The sequence below is a fragment of the Rhagoletis pomonella genome, unplaced genomic scaffold (genome assembly GCF_013731165.1).
Source record: "Rhagoletis pomonella isolate Grant_MI unplaced genomic scaffold, Rhpom_1.0 Rhpom_scaffold_02725, whole genome shotgun sequence".
In the NCBI taxonomy this organism is placed as follows: domain Eukaryota; kingdom Metazoa; phylum Arthropoda; class Insecta; order Diptera; family Tephritidae; genus Rhagoletis; species Rhagoletis pomonella.
This window is the reverse complement of record NW_023461278.1, coordinates 1-27,290: the sequence shown is the minus strand read 5'-3', so window position 1 is coordinate 27,290 and position 27,290 is coordinate 1. Positions and strand designations below refer to the sequence as shown.

The following is a 27,290-nucleotide window of genomic DNA, read 5'->3' as shown; positions in this document are numbered from 1 at the left end:
TTGGTTTGATGGGATCAAAGCTAGCTTATAGCTGGTGAAATTCAAAAATTAGGTGGTTCTCACAAAAAATCAAATATTTCCAGGCCGTGGCTACATATGCACCTATATACATACTTATTCAATATGTATATACGTACATACAAATGTATAAATATGTATATGAGTTAAAAGGATGAGCAGAAGAAGCTTTGTGTTAGAGTCGCATTTCAGAAAAGCGCAAAAATTGAAACATTCCGCAAATTTCAAATATTCAACTGCTGTCAAAAATGTCATTGTCACATTGGCGGTAGTTTCACACGCTCCCCAAATCTCAGTAACACAAACGAAAGAGCAGGGAATGGCCACAGGACCTCCGACTGTGCAGTACCAAAGAAAACAATGCGTGTTTATGTTATGTGTATACACTAGGGTGACTGACTCGGTTTTTCCAAACCGGCTCCCATCGTTTTTTTTTTTGAAGTCTATAGGCGGTTTTTGGAAATCTTGATTTGTCAAATATCGAATAAACCGGGGTTTTTGATCGAACAAACCGGTTTTTTTATTTTATCCAAAGCTTGACCTCTGAGTATAACTTTAAGGTTTTTGAAAGTTTTGCAATTCAAGGGAAGCCTACAAATAGTTTCAAAATTATATCCTAGGTTATTTTAGGATGAACAGTATATCTTATAACAAATCATCCTGTATACTTGGCGCCGAAACGCTTTTTTCTTATTTGGCCGAGCTTATCTTCGTATTCGTATTCTGCTTTTTTATGGCAGAAGTACACTTGGAGGGTTGCCATCGTCTGCCGAGGGGCGATATCCGCTTGAAAAAACTTCTGTTGAGGGATCTCCAGAGTTGCAGTAGCCTGTAACCTGTAAACATCCGGATACGGCGGCAAGAGCACTACTCAAAGCCGAAAAATGTTCGAAAAAAGGCAATAAGGTATTAAAAACAAGACCAAACGTGAATTTTTCACTGATTTTCGTTTTAAGTTTGATATAAAAAAAAAATAAAATTTTTTACTTATTTTGCATTGCTCTTTTTTTAATAAAAGCTATCTTTACTGTTAATAGTTTAGTTTAATTTTTTGGTCATGACTTCATACAGCAACACACGAATTTTCACAGTGTAAAAACTATATAAAATAAAACCGGTTTATCCGGTTTTTTCTTTCTTTTAATTTCAAAATCGGCAACCGGTTTTTTTTTTAATTGCATATTTTCGAATAACTCGAAAATCGGTTTTGGAAAAAGGCGAATATTCGGATACCCTAGTAATATATTTCATTCTACAACAAAAAGCATAAAAATATAATTTCTAAACTTTGTGCAAAACTAGCGAAAATTCAATAAATTTTTAAGCAAATTTTCAACTTTTTAATCAGATTGTTTGGAATTTTCTGGAGTATGCAGTTTTGTAGCCCATTGAATGCTAGTAAAAAATGCAGGTTCCGAGTTAGTCAAAAATCGCATTGATTTTTGAGAATTTTTTCGTTGAAGGTGTTTTGCACTTTTTCCATATAAAGTATTTTCGAAAAAATTTGTGTGTATGGAAGAGACTGCGTGAAAAAAAATTTACAAAAATCAACGGTAATTCCTAGCTACTTAAAATTTGTACTTTATTATAATAAAATTGATTGGGCTACCACTCTGAATAAAAAGTTGAAAGTTTGCATGAAAATCTGCTGAATTTTCGCGAGTTTTTCACAAACTTCATATTTTTATAAAAAAAAAAAAAATTATAAAAAAAATTAGCGGAAAATATTAGATATAAACTGGTGCATATAATGTGAAAAATTCGTTGTGCCAATACTTTTTGCCGGCAGTGTATGTATATGAGTGAACAAAAAGCAAGTAAACAGCTCAATTCAGAAACATTTACGAAATTTTTTTATAGCATTCCTATGTATATTTTCGATTTACACCATTTTTTTTCAAATTTCACATTTCTTTCTCCTTCTGCGTGTTTTTGTGACGCACATGACACGCCTAAATGACAACACCACCACCACCACCAACAATTGTGTCACTCACGTCGAAAGCATTCGCGGCAGCAGCAATGACAATTCTTGGGAAAAAACGCCAGCGATTATGGCGTTCGTTACAGTTGATTGCTTTGGCAAACAAACAGACAGACAGACAGACAAACAGCAAATTGGCATTTTGACGTTTCGCTCTTATTACAATGTCATTTAAGCGGCGGCGTTTGAACCAAATTGGAGGCGTAGAAGGAGGGCTATAAGAATTGTACGAACTGCGAAAAAAAATCAAGTGCAAATATTTAATTTGCTTTGAGATAAAAAGAGCAGACAAATGGCAATAGGTATGTTTAACGCGATGACAACAACAAGCAAGCAATCAATGCAACAACAGTACACATCGTCAACATCGATTTGCCATTTTGCCAAGTGTTTGCTGCGGGTGGGAGTCGCTTGCTCCCCCCTAATGTCTCGCACCGTTAAATGCTGGCTATTTGAGTATATTTTTGGCTTATAATTTGTATGCATTATTTTCCAATTTCGCTACCAAATATTCATGTGCGTACATGCATACTTACATGCAAAGTTTCATAAATATTTTTGGCTATAGGTAGTTTCACTTAATGGCATTAGCAGCCATGTTAGCAATTTAACTTTTGCTGAGATTGTGACATTTTCATCAAAATCAAGCTACCAGTTTGAAAATTATAATACAATTTTTTGCTCAAAAGAATTTGGTCCACAAAACAAAAAAAAAAAATTATTTTTTAAATTAATAAAAATAAAAATGAGTTGCGCATTTCGAAGCTGCAAAAATACGAAATACCACTGTAACTGCAAGGAAGACGGTACAAAATGTTTAAAATTTCCACGGCTTAAGCCCTTGCGGAGTGAGCAAGGAAAGCCTTCTAAAATATCTGTGCATATTTTCTCAACATTGATGGTGACCAGTTAACAAAGTCCGATTTTTTTTTTATTTATTGTGCAATTCAAATGTGACTCTAGAGGAAAGGACTGTAAAACGTTTTTTTTTTCAATTCCATATTCAAATCTAAAGTTACATACATATGCCATTATCCGTTGCATATCGAGGTAAAATTGCATTCTTTGTATGTACATATTTTCACTACATATGTATGTATATCATGTACTAGACTTGTTTGGTTTCCAGGCAGGTTCTTGCTGTTCATCTAAAAAGACTAAAATATTTACACCCATTTACTGCGAAAGAAATTACCATCTCGAAATTCCCTAATTTATTTTTAAATATTAACAATGTGGTAACGCTGCTAGCAACATGAACAAATTATGAAGCTTAAAAAATCTCAGTATCCTTAAAAAAGTTGTTTATTGAAACTACCTTCTTTTCGCGTCTGCTTTAACCTGCCTGCTGAAAATTCCCTTCTGTATGCATTTACATACAAACATACAGACATAAGTATTCTATTCCTATGCAATTGTTTTTTAATTCCTTTGGCCGATTACCCGATAAAATTCAAGGATTGACAATTATCAACCCATTCACGGCCAATCCTTTCGTGACCTATAGATATTGCAACACATACCCATATGAACATTTTTTCGAAAAAACAACCGTAGTCGCAGAGTAGTTAGAGCTATTTTCACACGGTAGGGCCCAGGTTAGATTCCTGTTCTGAGCAACATCCAAAAAAAAAATTGTTTAGCAGTCCTTCGGGAGGAAATGGCAAACCTCGGAGTTTTCTTCTGCCATAAAAGAGAGACACATTTTCCCTTCGGAGCGCAAAATTATAAATCCGCCTCATTTGCTTTTCGAAAAAATTGGGGCTTTACACATATCCTATCCCAAAAAAAAATCAGATATTCATATGAATTCATAGCTGCGTTTGACTCTGATAACTTTCTTTATAAGGGATGGTAAAATATAGTATAAAGCCTTAATTAAAACTTAGTTCAGAAGATTGTTGGGCGCAAAAATACCATAAAGATTCCGCGAAGAAGAAATCCTGCCGTCAAATATATTTCAAATGAAAGTTATTTTGCACGGTGATGTTTCATTCTACAGGTATTTATTTTAAACTACATAAATAGATGTATGTACACATCTTTAAGTTTACACAAGCATTTAAGTCACACAGTATGACCGCGGAATTTTCAAGCTGTACCGGCCGGCTGCAGACGGAGGATAGGGCAGCTGCAGAATTCACTTGGCTTGCTGCTCGACTGCGCGCATTGTTTGTTTTCGTGAATTCGTGCTGGTCATAGGGGCAGGTTGTTCGACAACGAAATTCCTACCTTGCCTACGCTTCATTTCCAGTACGATTATGAATGCGGCTAATGAAGCGTAAATGACCAGCGGCATTTCGTAATTAGTTATGTACGACTACACATATAGCCATAGCAGCTGAAAAAGGGTGGGTTGGTGGAGAGGTCAATTTTGAATAATTACAATGCAACAGACAATTTTACAAATTAACTACATGTATATTATAAAAAATAAAAAAAAAATTAAAAAAAAGTTTTGTAAACGCCAATCTATTATTATTATGTGTAGTATATGTATATGTACTTATGTATGTATGTATGTTAGACTGACTCAAAAAAATCGACAAACTTTTTTTTATTAATAGCCGCCCCTTCAATACCCCCTCAATACCTTCGGGGGGATGTAAAAAGATAATTTTAATTATTTTACCTAAAATAGGAGAAAAACTGTAATAATGGCAAAATTTTCACTTTTTGTTTGAATAACCGTTAAACCAAGAAATTATATGAGACGTTTATTGTAGAGCGTCTAATTTCCCATAAAAATATGTATAGCATTTTTTAGTTCAATAATTTATAGCCGAGAAAACAAATTCCAAAGATGAAGGCAATTTTTTTCTAAGTAATTTTTATAGGAAATAGAAAACTGCGATGGGCAACCTTTTAAACTTAATACTAAAAATTTCGCTTTTAATGGGCATCTTTTGACATCCCCGGGGGCATTGAAGAGTTAGTCGACGTAATGTAATTTTTAATACATAAAACCTCAAAACTATTTGTATAATAATTTTTTCTTTAATTGGGTTATAAAGTGACTTTTATTCGGTTGTAAATCGGTTGGGCACGGAAGCGCGATTAAAGTGTTTGCATTTATTTACTTAAACAAACAAACAAAAAAATAAGTCCACGTGGTGACATTTCTAAATCTTTGCTAGCATGTGATTGCGATAGCGCTAAGAACAGTCTTTGATTACATCCAGTGTTACCGCAGCCTCCCAAATAAAAAAGTATCCAAAATTTAGCCTTAAAAGTTTTGTTTTAAGTATCCACTTATCATTCTTAAAATAGCCGATAAGTTGCAGAGAAAAAAGCGTATTATGTGGTTACGTGGCATTTCCGCATTTTGATGAGTACATTGAATGTTTTCTACCATTTCTAGAGCAGCAGCGGAGCTAATTTTTACTAATTCTCCCCAAAAACTTCAATATCATCTACAACCTCAATCTTATAGTCAAATTTTAACAATCGGCATTGCACTATCTAGCATGCATAATACTTAAATGGCATGTAATCAATGTATTATTATAGTTTAGAGGATCATTACTATAGAAAATACTAAAACCAGAGTCCGATGGCAGTCAAATTGAAGGGTTTTTATTTTTTTACGCGGTCTAAAGTATCTATATGTATGTAATATGTTTTTGTTTAGAAAGATATCCGAATTTGTACTGAGCACCAAAAAAGTGTCCACACAAAATTCGTTGGGAAAAGTATTCGTTTGGATCCGAATGGATCAAAACGGCAACATTGATTACATCACACACCCGCAAGTACATATGGACGTGTATTACGTGTACATATGCACATATGCGCATATGTGTGTAAATTAGGGTGGTCCAAAAATACGTGGAAAAAAAGGAAGTCGGAATTTTTATATAAAATACAAGGAAAACTTTGAGCACTTTGAGCGCTTTGAGCGACCTCTAAATATTTTTTTGATTTCAAATGAAAAATAAGGGTCTATTTTTTCGATATAGAACAATCCTAGGGGGTGAGAGTATTTAAATTCCTACTTTACTTCACAGTATACAGTACATCAGCCATTGACTATATGCTTATTTGAAAATTAATACATGAATACATATTGTGAATGTATAGGATTTTTTTGTCATTAACCCATAGAGGCAACTGATGCAAAAGTACCCACAAATGTTTGTTGATATATTTGACACCTGACTTTCGTTAAAATATCTAAATTTTGTTCGAGTTAGCGTGTTTACAAAGAGAGAGGGCTGAACCTATTCATCTCATCATTCTGAATATTTTGATATATGTATATGTGTATATATGTAGGTACATACATTTTATACGGTTAACCAACGCGCTTGCTTATCTGCATAAACCGTCTTTACTTGCATTAATTCATGCATTATCCTCTTTCAAATGTGAATAAGCGGCTGACCAAATACATACAAATTTCGTGCATTTGAAAATTAGAGAGTTCTACCTTGAGCTAAGTAATACTTGTTTTACCGCCTAATCGATGGGACCATTTTACAAAGTCAGCCCACCATTGTTCACTCAAAGTTGTGTTCGGAACTGCACCGGTCCTAAGCGCTTACGCTTCACGCTTGATTTGCTCGGAATTTTGTTTTTCTCATTATCTTATTTTATGTGACTTGAAAATATTTTTCACTATAAGAAAATATTTAAATTTGATTTCATTTGGGTTAACGAAAACGACAACTGTGAAAAAAAAATATCAACCAATACATTCAAACAAAATGTCAAATAAGCATATTTACATTTTTTGTTTTGGCTATCTGGATTACCGTATACTGTGCTTTACTTATTTTGGACCACCCTAGTGTACATACATAAATACAGTCGTTCGTTTGCATTAAAACATTGTTGCACTAATTGTTATGGTTTTTTTTTTTTAATAAACAAATTCAGATACAAATCAGAGGTAAATAATAATTGTGGATAAATAAATTGTGAGTGGAAAAAACAGGTAAACAACCTTGCAAAAGGTGAAGCAGAAATCAAATACGCGAAACTGTCGGTTTAAGCGACACAGAAATTAATGAATTTTAAATTACTTGCCTGAAAAAAATAAATAAATGAGGGTATAAAAACATTAACACAGGTTAATGCCAATGCAAAAGCAAAACAAGGAAAGATAAATAAACAAGTGACAACAACAACTCAGTGGAGCATTTAGAAAGTGAAAACTGCTTTGAAATGCGAAAAGATAAACAAAAGGAAAAAGAAACGTAAACATCAAAAATTTTCAGTTGCAAATTGTTTTGCCTTATCCACACGATAAGGTCGCTAACAACAACATTAATTTGCGAACTATTCACCAACTTAACCAAGAATCCATATATCCAGGGCAGCCTGTGCACTGCTGCCTGCAGCGAGCGAGCCACTACTACCTTCAACAATGTTTATCTCGTTTATGAATTGTGAATGCGATAGCGAAAGCAGCCACAGCGATACAATGTCCGTGGAGCAATTGCTGCTAGCCGTGCGGGAGGAAACCGAATCGGAAGACGACGACGACGACGACGACGACGATGACGACAGCAATGAGGATGGCGGAAATGATGCGAATGGCAGCTGTAGGGAGGCAGATGGTGGCAGTGAAACTGAATCGAGCCACACAGTCGATTCGACAACCAGCGGTGCGCCACTGCTTCGCCGCTTCCGACGCTCGTCCATTGGTATGCAGCGCAAGGCGGCATTTCGTCAAAGGAAATTGGATTCGTTGGGCACTTGGCGGAAGCGGTAAGTGAAATTAATACCAAAAGGAAGGATGTACATCTGTAAATGCGTATGTATGAACATGCATACATATGTACATATGTTTTTTATGTGCACGAATGAATATATCGACATTAATGATTGAATGTTTTATTTATTTATGCGATAATTTGATATAACTGCAGGATTATGTACAGTTGCTATTTGTTTATATAGTATACATATGTAATACACATGCGCCTACTTACAGGTCGATATCAGCATTACTTACAAAAGCTCACACCACTTTTTTCTTAGAAATTTTCCTTTTCAGTAATCCATCCATGACAAAGTTATAAACGATGTGTGCATATGTATGTAACTGTATTTACACAATAGCATTTCAAAGGCCTTTGAAATTGAGAACTAGACGGTGAGTATTAGTTCTTTGTGATACCACTACTTCGGTTCGTGCCGAGGAGGACAAAGTTTCGCAGGCAGCAGAGGTTAGGTGCCTAAGCCGCGATCCAACAAAAGCTAGACTGTCTAAGAGGAAGTGTTGGACAGATTACAATCCAAAAAAAAAAAAGCTTAACAGTCTAAGTGCGTTTTTACAGTTAACAGGGTTAACTCAAATTCGGCAGTTAACTTTCAGTTTTTGTACTGAAAAGCGGTAGTTAACTGGGAAAGATTCCACCCCATTGTCCCCTTGCAGCTGCGAAAAAGGGGGTCAGGTTTGGTCAGGTCAATCTCACTGTGTGAACCCCATTCGGGCAGTGACCTGTCAGTACACCCACCAGTGTTGAAAGATGTGGTTTCCCAAGCCTAATGAGATACCTAGACCGCCGCGGTCCACACTCGGCTAGAGCGACCTAGCAGTGACGCATGCACTGGCTTATCGTTCGCCGAGTTGACGCAGGGCCCACCTTTTCAAGAGAAGTCCGCAAGAAGTCACTGCGCACCCTCTCTTTTTTTAGTCATACTGGTTCGGGGGTGCCAGTTCATCAGCCACACACTTTCCTGCGATATCACTATGGCCCGGCACTTCAACAAGTTTGACAAGATAATATTCCGACCGAAGAGGATTTGTGATTTGCCTCACAAGCTTCGAGCGTACTAGAAGGGAGCTGAAGGTCTCTTTGCCGCCCGGCTTTTTGAGTATATGTTTACCTCCTTTCCCTAATCGCACACTGTAGCAGCAAATCCACTGCTTCTTTAATAGCAGCAACCTCCGCCTGAAAAACACGGCAGTGATCTGGGAGCCTAAAATTACGACCCATCCATGTAGAAGTTGAACGGTACCTCCTCCCAACCGCTGCCCCCTTGGTGGGATGCGCGTGGAGAAAGATTTAGCTGACCATTTAGTCACCACATTAAAGAACTCTTGAGTTAAGTCTTATAAGGCATCCCAAATGTTGAATTAATAAAAACTATAGACGCTTGCGATCATTCCTTCTAGCTTGGCGATAAAATTTTACAGTTAAAAACGAACAAACTCTTCTCGAATGCCACGCTCGCATTCTACGCTTTCCATTTTTTTTGCCATTTGTTTTAACTGGTGATGCTTATCAACAATTAATTGATAAAAAAAAGTAAATAAATAGTATGTCAATTGACAAACTGCCATTTGGTTAAAAACACTAGTTGCTCAAATCACAGGCGAACTATTTCAGCTAGAAAACAAATACAGTAACCTAGACTAAATGTATAAGCTGTCACTGCAGGATTCGCATAAGTTACCTGCGTGAGTGTACATCTATACCCATGCCTTTTAACGAGCGCACACGCAACACAGTTTTCCCATTGCATTTTTCCACTCTCAAACTGGCATAAATGAACACAGGATTGATGCTGCTTTGAAATTCCTAACACAAAAAAAAAACGATGCGATAAAGCAACACTAACAGGATGCAGCAGTATATTATAGAAAAACGCACGAAAAAAGGTATGTAGAAACTGGGATGAAAAAATAAAAACAGCGGTGCGATGCTTTGAAGCCATCAATTGCGCTCAACATGAATGGAAAAGCTGTCAAATGTATGGAAATGTCGTGGAGAAATGCTTTCAACATGTTAGACACAGATACAGACGCACAAGCACAGATTCTTAACCAAATCCAGCAAAAACTTTGATTCTTTGGTAAGCGCTTACTTTTTGTATCGATGGAGTAACGCATTACAATTCGCCGCCAGACAAAATTGTTCACTGGTGAAACCCGATTGGGAAGCGCTTTTCGAGATTCAACACATACCTTCTTGTTTACAAAACACATTACTTTAATCTGGGCATGTCATTGGAGGTAAGCGAGAGAATGTAAAAGTGTTTTCACACTGCATTACCTGTAATGCAGTGAGTAAACGAGAAAGTGAAAAGCTGTGTCTTGAGGCGAATTGTAATGCATTACTTCATCGATACAAATAGTAAGTGCTTACGAAAAACAGAAAAGATTTTGCTGAGAACTGTGACGAAAAAGAACACACTAAACTTAAATAAATAAGCGTTATTGTAGTCAAACTATGTTATTGCTTTAGTATTAGTGATATTTGTGCAATAAAGTAAACTCTTTTCCAATTTTGTTTTTGCAACCTTTGCGACATTTTTGATTCTCAAGTGAATGTAAAACATTTTTTTCCAAGATTTTTTTAAAGGTTTGATGAAAAGTCGAATAAAGTTTAAATCCAAATTAATATCCAAGCTTTTCTCGAGTGGACTATTTTGCATATGTACCAAAAATAGGCTCCTTTTTTCAGAGTGTGGCGGTTGAAATATTTATTGCATTTCCACTTGACATTCAACCCAAAAGTTTATTGGGAACAGACACAGACGCAGGGAAACGGCGAACTAGTGAATTAAATTTCTAGTTCCGTACTAGATCTTTATAGCCAAAAACGAACCAGTAACTAGATCAACACCAGTTCAAAATCAGCGAAATGTGGTACTTTTGAAAAACTATTTTATTTCACTTTTTCATTAGAAATCTATATCTATGGTGACGAATTTAGAACTATAGAATAACGGATGCAGCGCGGTGCTTGTTTACTTTTATATATAAATGTGTTTGGCGGCTTTTGCGTTAAAATACGCTTTCATTCTGCACTTCGCAGATGCTTTTTCATTTATACAAAACAAAAATTTGTGTTAACAATTTAACATTTTGGGACCATCTGCAAGCACCTCCGCAAATTCAGCTACAGGCGATGGCATGGAAACGTACAATTCTTACAAATCATTCAAAGAAATTTAATTTCAGATTGAAAACACACTCCTCTGAAAATAATTTGAAATCGAACACATGGAAAACCCAAGAAGATTAAAAAAATCATAATACATTTTTCGTCTGTCAATTTTAGAACAGTTTCGGAACTATATAATTTAGGACTAGTTCGGAACTAGCGAAAAGGGGATGTAGTGGGGGGCTATTGACACTTGCTAGGGCATCGCAATGTTCAATTCGCCAGTTGCTTGCATGCAAAAGAGAATTAACGCGCACTAATCATGGTTCTAAATTCTCTAATACAGAACCAGTTCGGCACTAGTGCGTTTCCCGACACCGATCGGGTTATTGCAGGATGACATTAACAATGCACAGTGTTGATTTCGCTGGCAGTAACTGGCAGTAACAACAAAAAAAAAAACAACACAAATCGTAGCAATACCAGTATCAATGCAAAACTGAAGATAATCACAAGGCTACATACAGGTTGCACTGTCAACACTGTATTTCTTGCACTTTGTATTCCATACATATGTACATATGTATGTCTGTACATTCATTCTGACACTACAACGTCCATATGTACACGCAGGTACGTTTGTCTGTCAACGAGTAGTCAGCTAAAAGGCACCTGATGATAATGGCTGACGGCTTATCCGCTTGTCCAATGGTTGTCCAACTGTCCATCCAGCTGCCCCATTTGCGTATTCTCCCATAAATTGGCACATGTTTTACCATGCGTTCAGCGATGGTGCCATCGTTGCGCTTTCTGTTTGTTATTTCCTTTGTGTCGGTCATAATATTCGCTTTGCGGTCATAAACGACAAACTGTCATCCTCTAGGCGGCGCTGATGGAGTATTCGTTATTGTCCTCAGAGAATAAATAAGTAAAAAAAAAAGGAAGCACAAAAAGCGCCTTATTCCTCTTTTTACATAAATACATATTTACATGCAAACATACATCTATTATACATACGTACATACTATATAAAAAGACCGTATGTGTCGATTGCTATGTCGTTTATAGACTCAAAAACTACTGAACCAATTTGAGTTTAAATCGATAAGATATGTTTACACTGGTGTCTACTGTGCTAGGTGGCGCTGGAGTTGATTACAAGTATTTACTTATTGTATTTTAAACTTGATTTTTGGTCGTAGATTACGGATCTGTAAACTGTTTTTCCAAGTCAGGTCATTTTCCCAAAATATTTTCATTTTAATTTTGCATTGTAATCGAAAACAAAATCAAAATTTAACATGGGAAAAAATTTAAATTTAAAATTTTTTTATTTAACATCGATTTTCTTTGTTACTAGCTTGATTTTTTTTTGTGGAACAAGCTTTAATACAATTGAAAAAAATTTATTTATTTTTTTAATTTGTCCCCCATTAAATTTTGACTTGATTTAGAAAAACAGCATACAGGCTCGTTATCTACGGCTCAAAATTAAGCTTAAGTGTTTCGGGGGTTTTTATGTCATTTCATAACTTGAGATTTTCAATACAGTGTTATCGATATCATAGTCTATAAATTTTCGTTGCTCTTTGTATTTAGCCTTAAATATTGCTGTAATCTACAACACAAACGGCAATAAAGCAAAATTTGCTTTATTTCACTTTTAAATGGGAAATAATACCAAAATCTGAGTTTTGCTTTATTTCCAACAAAGGTTGGAAATACTCAAAATGTGACATAATTCATATGAAGAAATTAATATTCACAAAATATTTTTACTTATGAAAAGTCTAACAAAATATAGGAAAAGAGTCGTCTTTAATAACTGCTCAGAAAATTGGACATAGCGCGAGCGCGAACGTGGACCGCTGCGAAGCTGGGCACTTTCAAAATTGTATACATACAAATCCGTCCATTTAAACTTGTTCATGTACTACTTTTTGTCAAATGTAACTGGGTGACTACCTACATATGTGCAAAATTTTGCTTTATTACTCAAAATGTTAAGTTTAAAAGTTGGTCTTATTGCTCAACGAGAAATGAAATAAAGCAAATTTGTGTTATTACCGTTTGTGTTATTTCACTCCCCGCATACTAATCTATGGCCGTTGCGTACATTTGAAGTTACGGCGCGCGAAATTCAAAAATTCACTAACTTTTTTTACTCATTTTTCGTGTGGAGGCGGTCAAAAAATATAAGTTATTACATTTCTGGGGAAAAACGTGGATATTATAAATTGAGAAAACAGTTTCAACACGGATTTTCTTAAATTCCATTTATTTGACGGCATTCTTAGACCACTTTTAATACTTAACTGTCAAAATGTAGGCGCTTTAAAATGAATATATTTATTACATCAACACGAATTATTTTGAATATCAACGACGTAAAACAATATACTTAGATATGTATATATGGAAAATAAAAAAAAAGGTCAGACTTTCTTTATTATTGAAGCTCGAATCGCATTCATTAAATATGTATGGACATAAATATGTATGCGAATATGTATGTATCTGTTGCTGTAGGTGGTGAACTTTTTTTTTTTTTTTTGCATTTCCTCAAAACATGCAAGGTCAAATGTGTGCGCAAGTTGATTATTTATTTGTGGCAGCTGTCTTTGTGGTTGGAATGCAAGAGTATATCGAACTATTTGAATTTTGAATATTTTCCCCCTTTATAACATACCACATATGTACATAAATAGATAGTTTTTTTTATTATAATTTTTCACTTTTTCATTGCAGACGATCAGCGTCAGCGAGTAATGCACGGCGACCCATACGAATTGTGCCCGACTGGACTGAGAATGCGGTGCAGGGTGAACACTTTTGGAAGCCCACATCGGTTTCAGGCGATTTATGTTGCTTGAATGAGGAGTGCATAGTAAGTGTTAACAAAAAAAAATTTAATTTTTTAATAATTATGCATATGGCGACTTTAACTTAAGTTTCATTTGCGCTGACACACATCTTTCTTTTTTAGTTAATTACTAGTATTTTCAGTAAAGTGTGGCAGCTAATTACTCTTAAACTATGACTATACATACATACATACATACATACATATATATGTACATAAATAACATTATTCGGCTCTGCCAACGAACGGAATTAATCAGACTAAAAGCTTCAAATTTAATTAAATGCAGCTCATTTAAAATGCGAATGAATACGCGCGCTTATGCAGCACAATAAGGCGGCGCAAAGCAATTTAAATCAATTACAAAATTGTTTCATGTAATTCAGTTATTGCGTGTTTAACACACATTAAATATTACGCTGCACTCATACGCATGCCAGCACGCGTGAACGCAAGCCTACACACGATCGTACACGCGCATGCCAACTTATACGCAAGAGCGCACGTATCCCGGCAAGGAAGTTCTTTAGTACTTAGTTTTATAGCTAATAATTTGTGAGTATATTCACAAAATCATTATTCTCACACTCTAATCGTATAATTTTCGAAACTATGTGCATATCTATGTACGTGGGTTTAATATTTTTAGAAACTTATTCATAAAAAGCATAGATGAACAACGAAGAAGCAGCTTTCCGATTTTCTCTTTCTTTCGTTAGTTTTTAAAATAAATCCCTTAATTCAGAAGGAAAATCGAATTCATTAGAGCAGCAATGTCCTTCAGCTTTTAAAGCATTTATTCTAAAGTTTAGAATATTAGACTGAATAACCGGTATAAGTGCACCAATCCACCATTGATGGCAGCCACTTAAAATAAGAAAACCTCAGAATTTTTTAATTTAATTTTTTAAGTCATTTATCATTTCACCGTGCAACAGTAAAATTTATCCAGGAAAAATTCTTTTTCACGTGAAAGTATAGATTGTATATAATAAGTATTGCTAAAAGGCCAAAATAAAAAAAAAATTGGTTTAGATATAAAAACGTAAAAAAAACTAATTTAACTTTCTTCCAATGAAATAAAGTATACACAACGGATACCTCTTGTTACGTTTCGCCTAATGAATACAATAAGTAATCCCACTAATATTATAAATGTGAAAGTTTGTGAGTGAGTATGTTTGTTTCTCATTCTTTGGATAAAATTTAGCTGAAAGATAGCTTATGGCTTAGAATAATATATAGCATACTAGCTTATACCCGCGGGTTTCACCCCGCGCTTTTATACAAATAGGAAAAATAATTTAATGATGTTAGATTTTATTTCTGTGCCCATTTCGTTATAGCTCGTTATTTTTTAAGCGAGTTAAGGTATTTCGGCCGTTTATAACTATGAAATTATAAAATCTCGTCTGCGCGCTAGGCATACGAAATATATCAATCCCTCTAAGCTTACCTTAAAATGTTTCCAGGTATACGACCTTCTTGGAGGTGCCACGGCGAGTTCTAATATTTCCAACTCAAATTTAGTAACCTGGCCTAGATAAAATACCACTTCTCATTACTGTAGCAAATGCCTCAAGAGAGCTTTAGATTATAAGGCCGAGCCCGGCTCTCCCTTTTCCATTTAATGAAATTTATTCTGTCTTCCACAAACACTTCCAGGGATATGTAAAACAGTAAATTTGTACGGCAGGAACCATGTCCCCTTTTCAAATAACGCAAATTCTTCTCTATGAGTATGGAATTAATTTTGTATACACATCTCGGTGCCAAGTTCCAGTCCTCTGCAATAAACACCTCCAGAGAGATGCAGCATAGAAAAATCAACATGCATGGGAGTTGCCACACCACCTTTTCCAATAATTCTCATTTTTCTCCATGAGTATGGTATTAGTTTCACATACATACATGCATACATATGTATTTCCATACCAAGCTTGAGTGCTTTACCCCAAACATTTGAAGAGATATGCAATATGAAACTTTCAGTCAGTATGGGAGGTGCTACGCCTCTTTTCCAAAAACGTCCATTTTTCTCTGTGAATATGAACATGATTTCACACAGTGTTGGCAAACTGTTAATCTGATTAACGATTAAAAATTAACGAATAAAATGTTAATCGCGTTTGACGATTAAAATGAATTAGTCGTAATCAACTGTACGATTAATGATAACATTTTTTTTATCGTTAATCGCTGGCTGCGATTACGTTTAATTAATTTAAAACATTAATCGTTAATCCAATTAAAAATAAAATCTGATTAATTTGTCTAGTTTGTCCGAGTTTGAAACCAAACACCAGTTATAGTAATTATTTTGTGTTTTACGCTTATAAAAACACGTAATATAAAAAAATAATAATTATTGTTATTAGTAATACATAAACTGGGAACTTTTACAAACCTAGTTTGTAAAACGTTTGTTGGTGTATACCTTAATGAAAATGCACACTAAATTGCTTAGATTGATGAGGAAACCCGACTTAGCCATACCGGATTAACTTGCTTTGTGTGCACAGGGAAATTCCAGCATAACTTAATTAATCACCAAACCTACTTGATCAAATTAAGAGTTAATGATTAAAAATTAATTTTTTAATCGCGGTTACGATTAACTGTTTAGTCGGATTAAAATTAATCATGATTAACTGTAATCAGATTGAATTTAATCGAATTAACTAACTAATTAAAACATCAATCGATTAATGCCAACATTGATTTCACATGCATATCACTATACCAAGTTTCAGTTCTCTCCCACAAATACTTCCAGAGATATGTATGTAATATGAAAATTCCAATTTGTATGGGAAGGGCCTTGAGTTATCGGACTTACTTTCAGTCTAAGACCATCCTTCCGAAATCCGTAGTAAGTGTACTAAATTTCGTTCTGATCGGGAAACCGGTTAAGGAAGTAGCCTATTTTTTCAATCCAGGTCATAAACCATCTTTGAGCAAAATTTTATTTTCAAACAGGTGGCAATTCTTAAAAAAGTAGCCTATTTTCCAGTCTAGGTCATAAGCTATCTGTTTGCAAACTTTCATGCAAATCAGTTCAGTCATTTCCACGTATTAATTTAATTAAACTTTCCTAATACGTGATAACTCTTAAAATAGTAGCCTATTTTCCAACATAGGTCATAAGCTATCTCTGTGCGAAATGTCATGCAAATCCGTTCAGACTTTTCCGCGTATTAATTTAATTAAACTTTTTTAGCAGGTGGTAACTCTTAAAAAAGGAGCCTATTTTTCAACCTAGCTCATAAGCTATCTGTGTGAAAACTTCCATGCAAATCAGTTCACTCATTTCCGCGTATTAATTAAATTAAACATTTCTAACAGGTGGCAACTCTTAAAAAAAGTAGCCTACTTTCGAACCTAGGCCACAAGCTATCTGTGTGCAAAATTTCATGCAAATCCGTTTAGTCGTTTCCGCGTATTAATTTAATTAAACTTTTTTAACAGGTGGCAACTCTTCCAAAAAATTAGCCTATTTTCCACTGTAGGTCATAAGCTATCTGCTTGCAAAATTTCATGCAAATCCATTCAGTCGTTTCCGCATATTAATTTAATGAAACTTTTTTAACAGGTGGCAACTCTTACGAAAAGTAGCCTATTTTCCAATCTATGTCATAAACTATCTGTGTGCAAATTTTCATGCAAATCCATTCAGTCGTTCCCGCATATTAAATAAATAAAACTTTTTTAACAGGTGGCAACTCTTAAAAAAATAGCCTATTAACCAATCTGGCCCATAAGCTATCTGCGTACGAAATTTCATGCAAATCCGTGTAATCATTTCCGCGTGATGATTTCCCAAACATCCAAACATACAAACTTTCACATTTATAATATTTATAAGATTTTCTAAAGAGGGTTGCCACCTCATCAAATACTTAAATTCAATTTTAAATTATAAGTTTTAAATAAATAAGTTAAATGAAGTATTACAATGTGCGTGGAAAACAAATGATGTTTAAGGAAGCTTTATTCTGCAAATATGTTGAAGAATGTTGCCACTTGTTTTGAAGTCAAACACAATTTTTCCTTAAGTTAAATGAAGATTACAATATGTATGTTAATAGATATGTACGACTAGGCTTTCGAAGGGTTCGAAAATATTTTTAAAACGGATTGCCACCGGTTTAAAAGTAAATTTTAATTAAATTCATTATGATGATGACAAGTCCAACAAAAGAGGCTTTATTTCGAAAATATTTTTAAAAGTCGAGTAAATTTTATTCTGTTACTTTAATGAAATATTGCAATATAGATCACGAACGAAACATATTTGAGAAAGCTTTATTACGAAAACAGTTTCGAAGAGGCGGCCATCTGTTTTACAGTCAAATTCAATTTTAATGAACATTTGCAAAATGGAATAACTTTCGTCTTCACATTACAGATTTTACACCTTTCCAAAATTTCACTATATTTGTTCTGCATGATCTGAATCTAAATCAAACAATCCACTGAGATGTTTATTTATATGAAACAAACAGACACATTTTTTAAAACAATTTCCACCTATGTATACTGGAACATTATTGTAGTATAATTGTCCTGGCGAAAAGTAAACAAAATTTTTGTTTAATAGTTACATATTCTCCTCTTTCGTTTGATATTCATATTAATATCGTAGAGTGAGTATAAATAAGTATTTAAGCCATTTTTCGAAAAATTTAATGCTTTGAAACTTTAAAATTCTATAAGAAATTAAATTGATGAGAAAATGAAAAACTGAGTATGCAGCATTAATATTTACATAAAATTTATAGTTTCACGTCCATATGCAATTTTTCCTGAAAACCCAAAAAAAAGTTGATTTTAGTCGCACGATGTTAGCAGCAGTCAAGGATTTCTACTTATACTTACTAATTTTTTTTTTTTTTTACATTTTTAATTTAATTTGCTTATGCAACAACAGAAAAGTGGTCAACGCATGAAATGCTCGGCCTGCCAATTAATTGCACATCAGAATTGCATTCCAATCGTCAATGAAAAGACTCAATTAGCTTGTAAGCCAACATATCGAGACGTAGGCGTTCGACAATACAGGGAACAATCGACAACGCATCATCACTGGGTGCATCGCAAAATGGAAAAGGGCAAATGCAAACAGTGCGGAAAGGTGAGTAAATCGAATGTTGTTCGAAATATAACGCTACTAAAAGGTGAAAGGGTGTCAAGTCCAGTTTTTAGTTTTTGACACAGAATGGCAGATAATTCGACTCTCCTGAACAATTTAAAAAAATTGACTTGGCACCTCTTCACCTCTGGGTGACGATATCATATCAAGTGTATATGTACATAATTAATTCTTGAAAGCTTTTAAGTAAGCGATTATATTGAATTGGCAAACTAAATTTGTGAAAATCGCCACTTAAACCGCAAAATCACTCCTGCAGTGCATGCCAATAAACGCTTTCTAACCTCTAGCCAAATTTAATTCATTTCCAATTATTTATATAATTATTCAAGCTCATAAGCTGCCCTTCCTGCCCTGCCATTATCCTTTCATATTTCAAGCTCGTCTTATCCTTTAACCAGATTTCATGGAATTTATTAATAAACATCTCCATTAGCAACATCGATTGCACACTGCCAGCATACTAAATTATAATTTAAGTGTAGAGCAGGTAACGATGTCTGTGGCAGCAACCAACCACCACATTGAATAGTAAATGTTGCATGCAACAAGAATTACCAAGAAATTTTCACGTTTTCTGGAATATTGAAAATATTGGCACGTCTGAGGTGTCCGAGCATTCTATTGTCGTCGATTATCGTTAACAGAAAGTAGCATCAGCAAAAACAAGAAATGAAACTTACAAAATAATTGGAAATGAGGAACCGACAGTAGATTGCGGTTTGCAGAAGAGTGAGAAAAAATACATATACATATACATACATATGTATGTAAAAATGTATAGATATTTACCCAGTCGAAAAAAGAAGGATTAAAAAGTACTTGCAGAAGGCCTTCGCTGAATTGTGGAGGGCCTTACCATCTCCATGATTTCCTTAATTATTATTTTTTTATATGAAACGGGCATTGCCTTTCCGCTTTCGGGAGAACAGATCATATAAGGACTTATTTATATGCGTAAGTTCTTTCATTTGAATACGATGTTCATTAGGGTGGAGTGATATTAGAAATCGCTTTTTCTTATCCGTAGAAAGTTGCCTTTCTGACTCAGAATTAGGGGTGCAAAATGTTGTTTGCTTCATCGTATGCCCTTATTTCTGGACTAGAAAGTCAACTTTCTTCATATTTCCAAAAAAAAGCGTAATTTCACTCCACTACAATACACATACCTGTGATTCTGGCTGGTTTAGGACTCTCCTACACTGGATGTGGAACCTTTGGATTTAAACGACTGTCAGAGTAGTTGGTAATAAAATGCTTCGTAAAGGCTTAGGAGGTTAGGAGATATAGAGCTGCTTCTTTACTGCCTTCCCAAGAAATTTCCCAGGAAAGTAATTTTAGGAAAAGTTTTACACAATTTACACTCGTCGAATTCGTCAGATTCACCGTTAACACTGTCATATTAAGTATGTAACACTTCTCCTCAGCATGTATATGTATGAACACTTAGATTTCTAGCTGCCGAAACTTCAATTTAAGCTCATCGAAAGCAGATTTTATATTGAGACATTGATCTTTCTTGCCTTCTATACGCCAGAGGTATAAGCGCGTCACATTCCAAGCACTCAAAAATATTTACAAACCTTCAGTGCGCATACATTCATACCCCTATACTTACATACATACATATGTTATATAGTATTTATGCACGTTTTAAGATGCTAAGATACAACATATTTTATTTCTCCTGCTTGTTAGCAGAATCGCGAGGAAAAGTTTCTTGTTACTCCCTTTGCTTAAAATCTTACTTCCAAAGGAAATTTTTTGTCATAAACGTATATTTAAGGACCCACCCGGTCTAATGCAAATATCTATATCCCTTATGAGTTGTAGCTGAGGTAATTCAATGGCTATAAATGAAGCTATGAAGCACAAATTTAAACACTTTCGCACTCATTCCAAAATTTTATGCGTGTATAGATTTGTTGTTGTAGAAATTCTATGGTTATTATTCTCTTGATAATACTGTATCTACACTCACTATTTATTACATTGTCAGAGACTGATCTATAAAGTCTTAGAGGCCATGCCGAAACTAATTGTCTTTACATTTTCTTAATATTTACTTTATTTTGTACAGGCTGTTCAAGGTAAACTTTTTGGCTCGAAGGAAATAGTTGCATTATCCTGCGCTTGGTGTCACGAAGTCTATCACAATAAGGAATCTTGCTTTAATCAAGCGAAAATTGGCGAAGAGTGCTCGTTGGGTAAGTAATTGCATAACTGAATTGCAAAAAGTAAACAATTTCAAATATAATGAAATTGTAGGTAGGTTTGTAGTATATACATACATACTTATCCAAATTTATTTAAACTAAAAACAGCAAGTTTTCTAAATTTTTCAAAAGAAAATTGATAACTCTTAGAAAGTCTTAATAAAAAGCAAAAAATTTCATGCTCAATTTTTATAATTCTCATACAATAAATTCTTGTAATCAAACAAAAATTTCGCAAAAGCTGAGTTAAACATATTTTAAACGACATATATATATGTATATATATATCGCCTCAATTGTTTCCTTATTATCCTTATATATATTTTAATCGATAACGGTGGCTATTACACAGTGCCGTAAGGTAGAATGAAGTAGAAATACCTGCGCAGCGATTTCAATTTTCTTGTAAGTCTAGTCGAGTTAAAAAAGTATCGAAATATAAAATTTCACCAACAACCAAAAGTCTTGACTTAGGGTTAAAAAATCGCTTCTTCATTCCTTTAAAGGTACGAAGCCAGTAACTGAGTTAGTGTTCAATTTCTCACAGGCTTAAGAAAGAAGAAACTGAGACCTTTCGAATAGTCTATATATCAATGTATATAAGCAACTTTAAAGACTGTGTGCATTTGCCCAGCAAATGCAATAGTTTTCACTTTTTACACAATTTTCAAATGTTGGAGTTGGTTTTTAAGCACTTTTTTACAAAGTAACCATCCTAGTCCACAATTCGTTGAGACATTTAATCACTATAAAAATGGGTCTGAAACTAACTTTTCATGAAAAATGATTTCACGATATGTATGTTCAATACAAGGAGAAACATATGATGTTTAATAAAAAAAAACCTACTCGAAAAATCTTTCCGTTTAAGTAATATAAGTCCGTTGTAAATATGAAATAAATCGGGCTGTAAATACGCGGTTTCTAAATATTTTGACACCTGTGCCACCTTGTCATATTGCATTGTCATCGGGTTCTGAACTAAGTTTGAAGTATCGAGAAGTTGGTTAAATATTTATTGCAAAATTTTATTATAAACAGGTGAAACTTAATAAAAAGTTGTGTGTACAGCCAAGAATTGTATTTTTTTCCAAACAAAAAAAATGCTTTACAGCGCCCTGCGACGAGCCGCGGTCAACTACAGAAACGCAAAACCGGGTTAGCGCTGTAAGGCATTTTTGAAGTCGAAAATAAAAAATAAAGGCATTGTGGAAATTGTTACGCTTTTAGGAAATAGCCATAATTTGCAATTGCAATCATTTATTCTGAAATAAAAAGTATCGGTTTTGGTGAAAAGAGCATATTTATTTTTAAATATTGAAAATCATGGCTAAATCAAAATGTTAAAAACCAAATTCGCCAATTAAAAGAGCATCAGAAAATGCATAATAAACACTAGTGTGGGCCGAAAATCTGCTTTTTTAGAATTCTGATTGGTAATAGCAAAAATATGGTTCATTATGTTCTAAAAACAAACTGTGTAAAAGATGACCAGATAATAATTTCACCAGTTTTCAGCTTGATTCGAGATATTCGCAATTTTACCATGGACGTTTTACGTAAAATACTTCATACATATGTATGTATGTATGCATGTATGTAAGTGATAAGCACACTCGTATCTTATTTTAGCATGAAGTCACAAAATGCAAAGTAAAAACCAATTTGCGAAAAGTAGGGCTCGGAATCCCATGCAAATGCATGTTTTTACTGGGCATCTTCAAAAGGAAATTGTTAAGTTATCTTTAAGCTCGGAACACTTTGACGACAGCAAGCGACAAGCAGCATCTGTCAAATTTTAAATACACACTTTCTTACGGACACAATTATTTTGACGACAGCACGACATCTTGGCTGCAGGACTGCAATTGTCGACGTCGCCAAATTAAATCTATTTCTAATTTTGCCGGCGACAATGAGTAGATGTAGTGCTGCAAAATTAAATTGTCGCAAAATTAATCACATATTCTTGATTGTTCATGTTTTTCTTATTTATTTAAATAAAAATACACAATTTGTGAAATAAATATACCAAAATATCAAACTTTAAAATTTTATGTTCATATGCACGTCATACATGTATGTTCCTTATGTAATTTTTGTCAAACGTTAATGCATATTTGTAATTTTTGTACTTATTGTTGATACAGTGAAAATAAACAACCAGCCCCTGAAGATGCTAATGAGTTTAGCGAAACGTTGGGCAACAATAGTGGAATAACTTTGTTTTATTTGCACTAAAGGATGCAAGATCGGACAAGCCTATTAAAATATTAAAATTTAAAAAACTTAAAATCGGCTGTTTGCTATGTCGCTTAGGTCTTCAAAATGTTTAAGAAGCTGGCTTCATGGCGACATTTGTCGACAAAATGATGTCGCTGTCGTTACGTCGTGAAGTTGCAGTCGTCAAAGTGTTCCGAGCTTTACGAATCATGAAATTTCCTTTAAAATGGCATTCAATTGTTCGTGAAAATTTTTGCATATTTTGCAAAAAATACCTGTTTTTGCATTTTTATTGTGCATATTTTAAAATAAATGCATATGGGCTGTACATATACAAATTTACAACCATTTAAATTTAGTGCGAAATCTCTCGACAAAAAAAAATTACCTTAAATTTTCTTCCAAATATTCATCTGAATAGCCAGTTGGAAAGTCAAGCGGCCATTAAGGCACTCTATTCTACCTCTGTTCGATTTCAATTATTGGAGGACTGTAGGAGAGAGCTGGTGCATATCTCTATCTAATACAAAATTACCCTAATATGGGTCCCGAGACATAGGGATATTTACGGAAACGAGGCAGCGGACGAACTAACAAGGTGTGGCATCGCACTAAATGTGTCCCACGCAAAAATTACTGAAATTTATCATTTGAAGACCAAGCAAAGGTGGAACCGTACAGGATCGTACAGGATTACCCCGCAGTTCTGGATATCTTAGGACCCACTTAAAACCAAAGCTCTCTTAGGTATTAGCAAAGAAGATACCACCCACAAACTTATTGCAGTGTGCCCGGGGTACTGACCCGTTAGGGTACATGTCGAAAGGATGGGATTGCCCTTCAACAGGTTCTGTCGCAGCTGCGAGTGTCCCGCCTTCAAAAGAATGAGTCTTACGACACTCGGCAAGCCCGGCAAATGACCGGTGACAATCCACTTAAATCAACCAACCATTCAACTAACCACTATTCAAATATCAATATTTCTATTGCACATGATTGTAACTGTCTGCTTGATTACCAACTAATTTTATACATAATATACTTTGTATTTTGAAGCAAATTGTTTTTGTTTTACTTGTTTATAGCGCATATTTTCGATTTTTTAGTGCACGAGATTCCGAGCCCTAGTGATAAGATAACGAAAAATGTTCGTCTTTCAGAAAATTATATACTTATACACTTTCTCAAACGCTTTCATATATAAAAATGTTAATCATCCCCGCAAACATAAATAATAAGACTAAATGAAGGAAAATATCCTGAAATAGGACTCTTCAGTGACACATTTACGCAGGCAATTGCAAACTTCTTACTTCCCACTTCGTCGATTTCAATTTCATATCCTCTACCCACCAGCTGGTATATCAATGCATTTGCATAAATAGCTCTCCGCACAGCAATTAGACTAATGCGTTTGACAACCGTTCAATTTCAGCAATTAGACATTATATGCAGCTACGGATATACATCTATATGTAAAAATATCTAAATGTATGTACAAGTACATACAGTAATCTGAATCAGATGAACGAATGTTGCTCATACGCCCCGACAACCACTCGTTAAAAATTGGCTTACGCCATAGGAATCGATTGGAAAATTTTAATGTTTGTTTTCGTTAAGAGTGCAAGTAGTGAATGCTTGATGTAAGGAAACATACATATGTACATATGTACGTACACACGTATACATACATACATAAGAAATCTCATGCTCCACATTCAATGCTCCATGCTCCACTTGCAATGAATTTCGCAGGCGTGCTCACCACCGCACTTTAAGTGATTGCATGCGTTTTGTGTTCACATCGTATCTATAGCAAAGTGAGTGGGCACATTTTCCTGAAAGCTTCTAGAGTTGCTGACAATCGCAATGACTTAATTTTGTGGGGTAGGAAAGGATAAAGATTGCTTGCAAGGTGGGACGATGCCGTTAGTTATTTCCAAAATTACGAATTTGTGGTAGGACTAGGGTACAAGCAACAAAAAACTGTAGCCCAAGAATAATTTAGATAACACATGGCTCGATATATTTTATTTTTACTAATATAAAGCATATAAAAATAAAATGTGAAATTCAAAAAAATTATATAAATTTTTTGAAAACATCACTTGTTGTGATTGTTATTAAATTTTTAAGTTCAGTGACGACTTTTAAAAAGAAATTGGATAGTGGTATTTTTTTCAAACACTTTAATACTTTTTTCAGGCAACTATGCACCCATTATCGTGCCGCCTTCTTGGATTGTCAAACTGCCCACCAAGGGAAATTTCAAGTCCTCCATACGAGTGAACAACAAAAGCAATGTCACAATAGGTACCAGTAAAAAGAAGGGCACGAGTAAGCGGCAAAAACAAAAGGAGGAGAAGAAGGAGCCACGCGCCTTCATCGTGAAGCCCATACCATCGCCCGATGTCATACCCGTGATAGTGTTCATCAATCCCAAATCGGGCGGCAATCAAGGTGTTAAGCTTTTGGGTAAATTTCAACATTTGCTCAATCCACGACAAGTTTTCGATTTGACGCAAGGTGGCCCTAAGATGGGGTAAGTACGCACGCGTCTTTAGAAATGACTCGCAGACAAAATCTCTCTCCAACTAACTCCCATTATCCAATAGCTTGGAATTATTCCGCAAAGCGCCAAATTTACGCGTATTGGCGTGCGGTGGTGATGGCACCGTCGGTTGGGTACTTTCGGTGCTGGACATGATCAATCCACCGATAACGCCCGCGCCCGCGGTTGGTGTACTGCCGCTAGGTACTGGCAATGATCTCGCACGCGCACTTGGTTGGGGTGGGGTAAGTATTATATTTTGTCTCTCTCCCTTTGCCGCCGCCCTCTTTACATCTAATTTGCTCTCGCACAGGGCTACACCGATGAGCCGATCAGCAAAATATTACGTGAAATCGGCATGTCTCAGTGTGTGCTGATGGATCGCTGGCGTCTAAATGTCACGCCAAATCGCGAGGTGGAGGACGACAATGTCAACCGCAGCAAAGACAACGTACCGTTAAATGTGATCAACAACTATTACTCGTTCGGTGTGGATGCACACATTGCACTCGAGTTTCATGAGGCACGCGAAGCCCATCCGGAACGCTTCAATTCGCGCCTACGCAATAAAATGTACTACGGTCAAATGGGTGGCAAGGATCTGATATTGCGGCAGTATCGAAACCTCTCCCAATGGGTGACGATGGAGTGCGACGGCACCGACTACACGGGCAAGCTGCGAGATGCCGGCTGCCATGCAGTGCTGTTTCTTAATATTGGCAGGTAAGTTGACACACACACCCATTGTTCGACTCCAATAAAGGTAACCTGAGACGTTGCATTAAAGGCAGAAGGTAAAACTTAAAAGCGACTTTGTTGTCAACGTCACGCCACCATGATTTGCACAAACGCCTGGGCGGGCATCATTTGCCTGGCAGCAACAATTGCAATCACTTAGCCACAAATTGCACACCTTCCTCAAGTGCTGCCACGATATGGCATTTTATGCACACACACACCTACAAACACATTTGTGTACATGTACAATGTAGATATGCAGAAATCTGAAATATTCCAAAGGATCTAGCAAAATGTCGCATTGCATGACGACGAACTCCACTCCCACATTATACTTTGTTGTTAATTTTCTTCTTTTTTTTGTGTTTGTTTCTCCTCGTTCGCATTTAGCTATGGCGGCGGTACACACCCCTGGAACGACTCGTTCGGCCAATCTAAGCCAGCCATCGATGACGGCATGATTGAGGTCGTCGGCCTGACCACATACCAACTGCCCATGCTGCAGGCCGGCTTGCATGGCACCTGCATTTGCCAGTGTCGGTCGGCGCGCATCATCACCAAAAAGACTATACCCATGCAGGTGGATGGCGAGGCGTGTCGCGTGAAGCCGTCGATTATCGAAATGAGTTTGTTAAATAAGGCGGTTATGCTGGCCAAACGGAAGCACGGTCGTGGCGATGTACAGTAAGTGCAAGAAATAAA

At 35.4% G+C, this 27,290-nt stretch overlaps 2 protein-coding genes across 2 annotated transcripts; both read left to right on the top strand.

The window, feature by feature from the left end:
- Window positions 1-7,366: 7,366 nt before the first annotated feature.
- LOC118753665 (cation channel sperm-associated protein 2-like) lies at window positions 7,367-8,099 on the top strand. The gene is made up of 2 exons (XM_036488538.1): window positions 7,367-7,714; window positions 8,004-8,099. Exons 1-2 carry the CDS (start codon window positions 7,371-7,373, stop codon window positions 8,026-8,028), a joined length of 369 nt encoding a protein of 122 aa, XP_036344431.1. The 5' UTR covers window positions 7,367-7,370; the 3' UTR covers window positions 8,029-8,099.
- Window positions 8,100-9,372: 1,273 nt separating this feature from the next.
- Window positions 9,373-27,276, top strand: LOC118753667 (eye-specific diacylglycerol kinase-like). The gene is made up of 8 exons (XM_036488539.1): window positions 9,373-9,413; window positions 13,591-13,729; window positions 18,636-18,839; window positions 20,938-21,064; window positions 25,505-25,841; window positions 25,915-26,095; window positions 26,164-26,573; window positions 26,979-27,276. Exons 1-8 carry the CDS (start codon window positions 9,373-9,375, stop codon window positions 27,274-27,276), a joined length of 1,737 nt encoding a protein of 578 aa, XP_036344432.1.
- Window positions 27,277-27,290: the final 14 nt, after the last annotated feature.

Bases quoted from the DNA above. Each gene is read 5' to 3' on its own strand.
- LOC118753665 (XM_036488538.1), top strand. From the start codon at position 7,371: ATGTTTATCTCGTTTATGAATTGTGAATGCGATAGCGAAAGCAGCCAC. The intron at 7,715-8,003 runs GTAAGTGAAATT...TTTCCTTTTCAG, and splicing joins TTGGGCACTTGGCGGAAGCG to TAATCCATCCATGACAAAGT.
- LOC118753667 (XM_036488539.1), top strand. From the start codon at position 9,373: ATGTATAAGCTGTCACTGCAGGATTCGCATAAGTTACCTGC. The intron at 13,730-18,635 runs GTAAGTGTTAAC...ATGCAACAACAG, and splicing joins GCTTGAATGAGGAGTGCATA to AAAAGTGGTCAACGCATGAA. The intron at 26,574-26,978 runs GTAAGTTGACAC...GTTCGCATTTAG, and splicing joins CTGTTTCTTAATATTGGCAG to CTATGGCGGCGGTACACACC.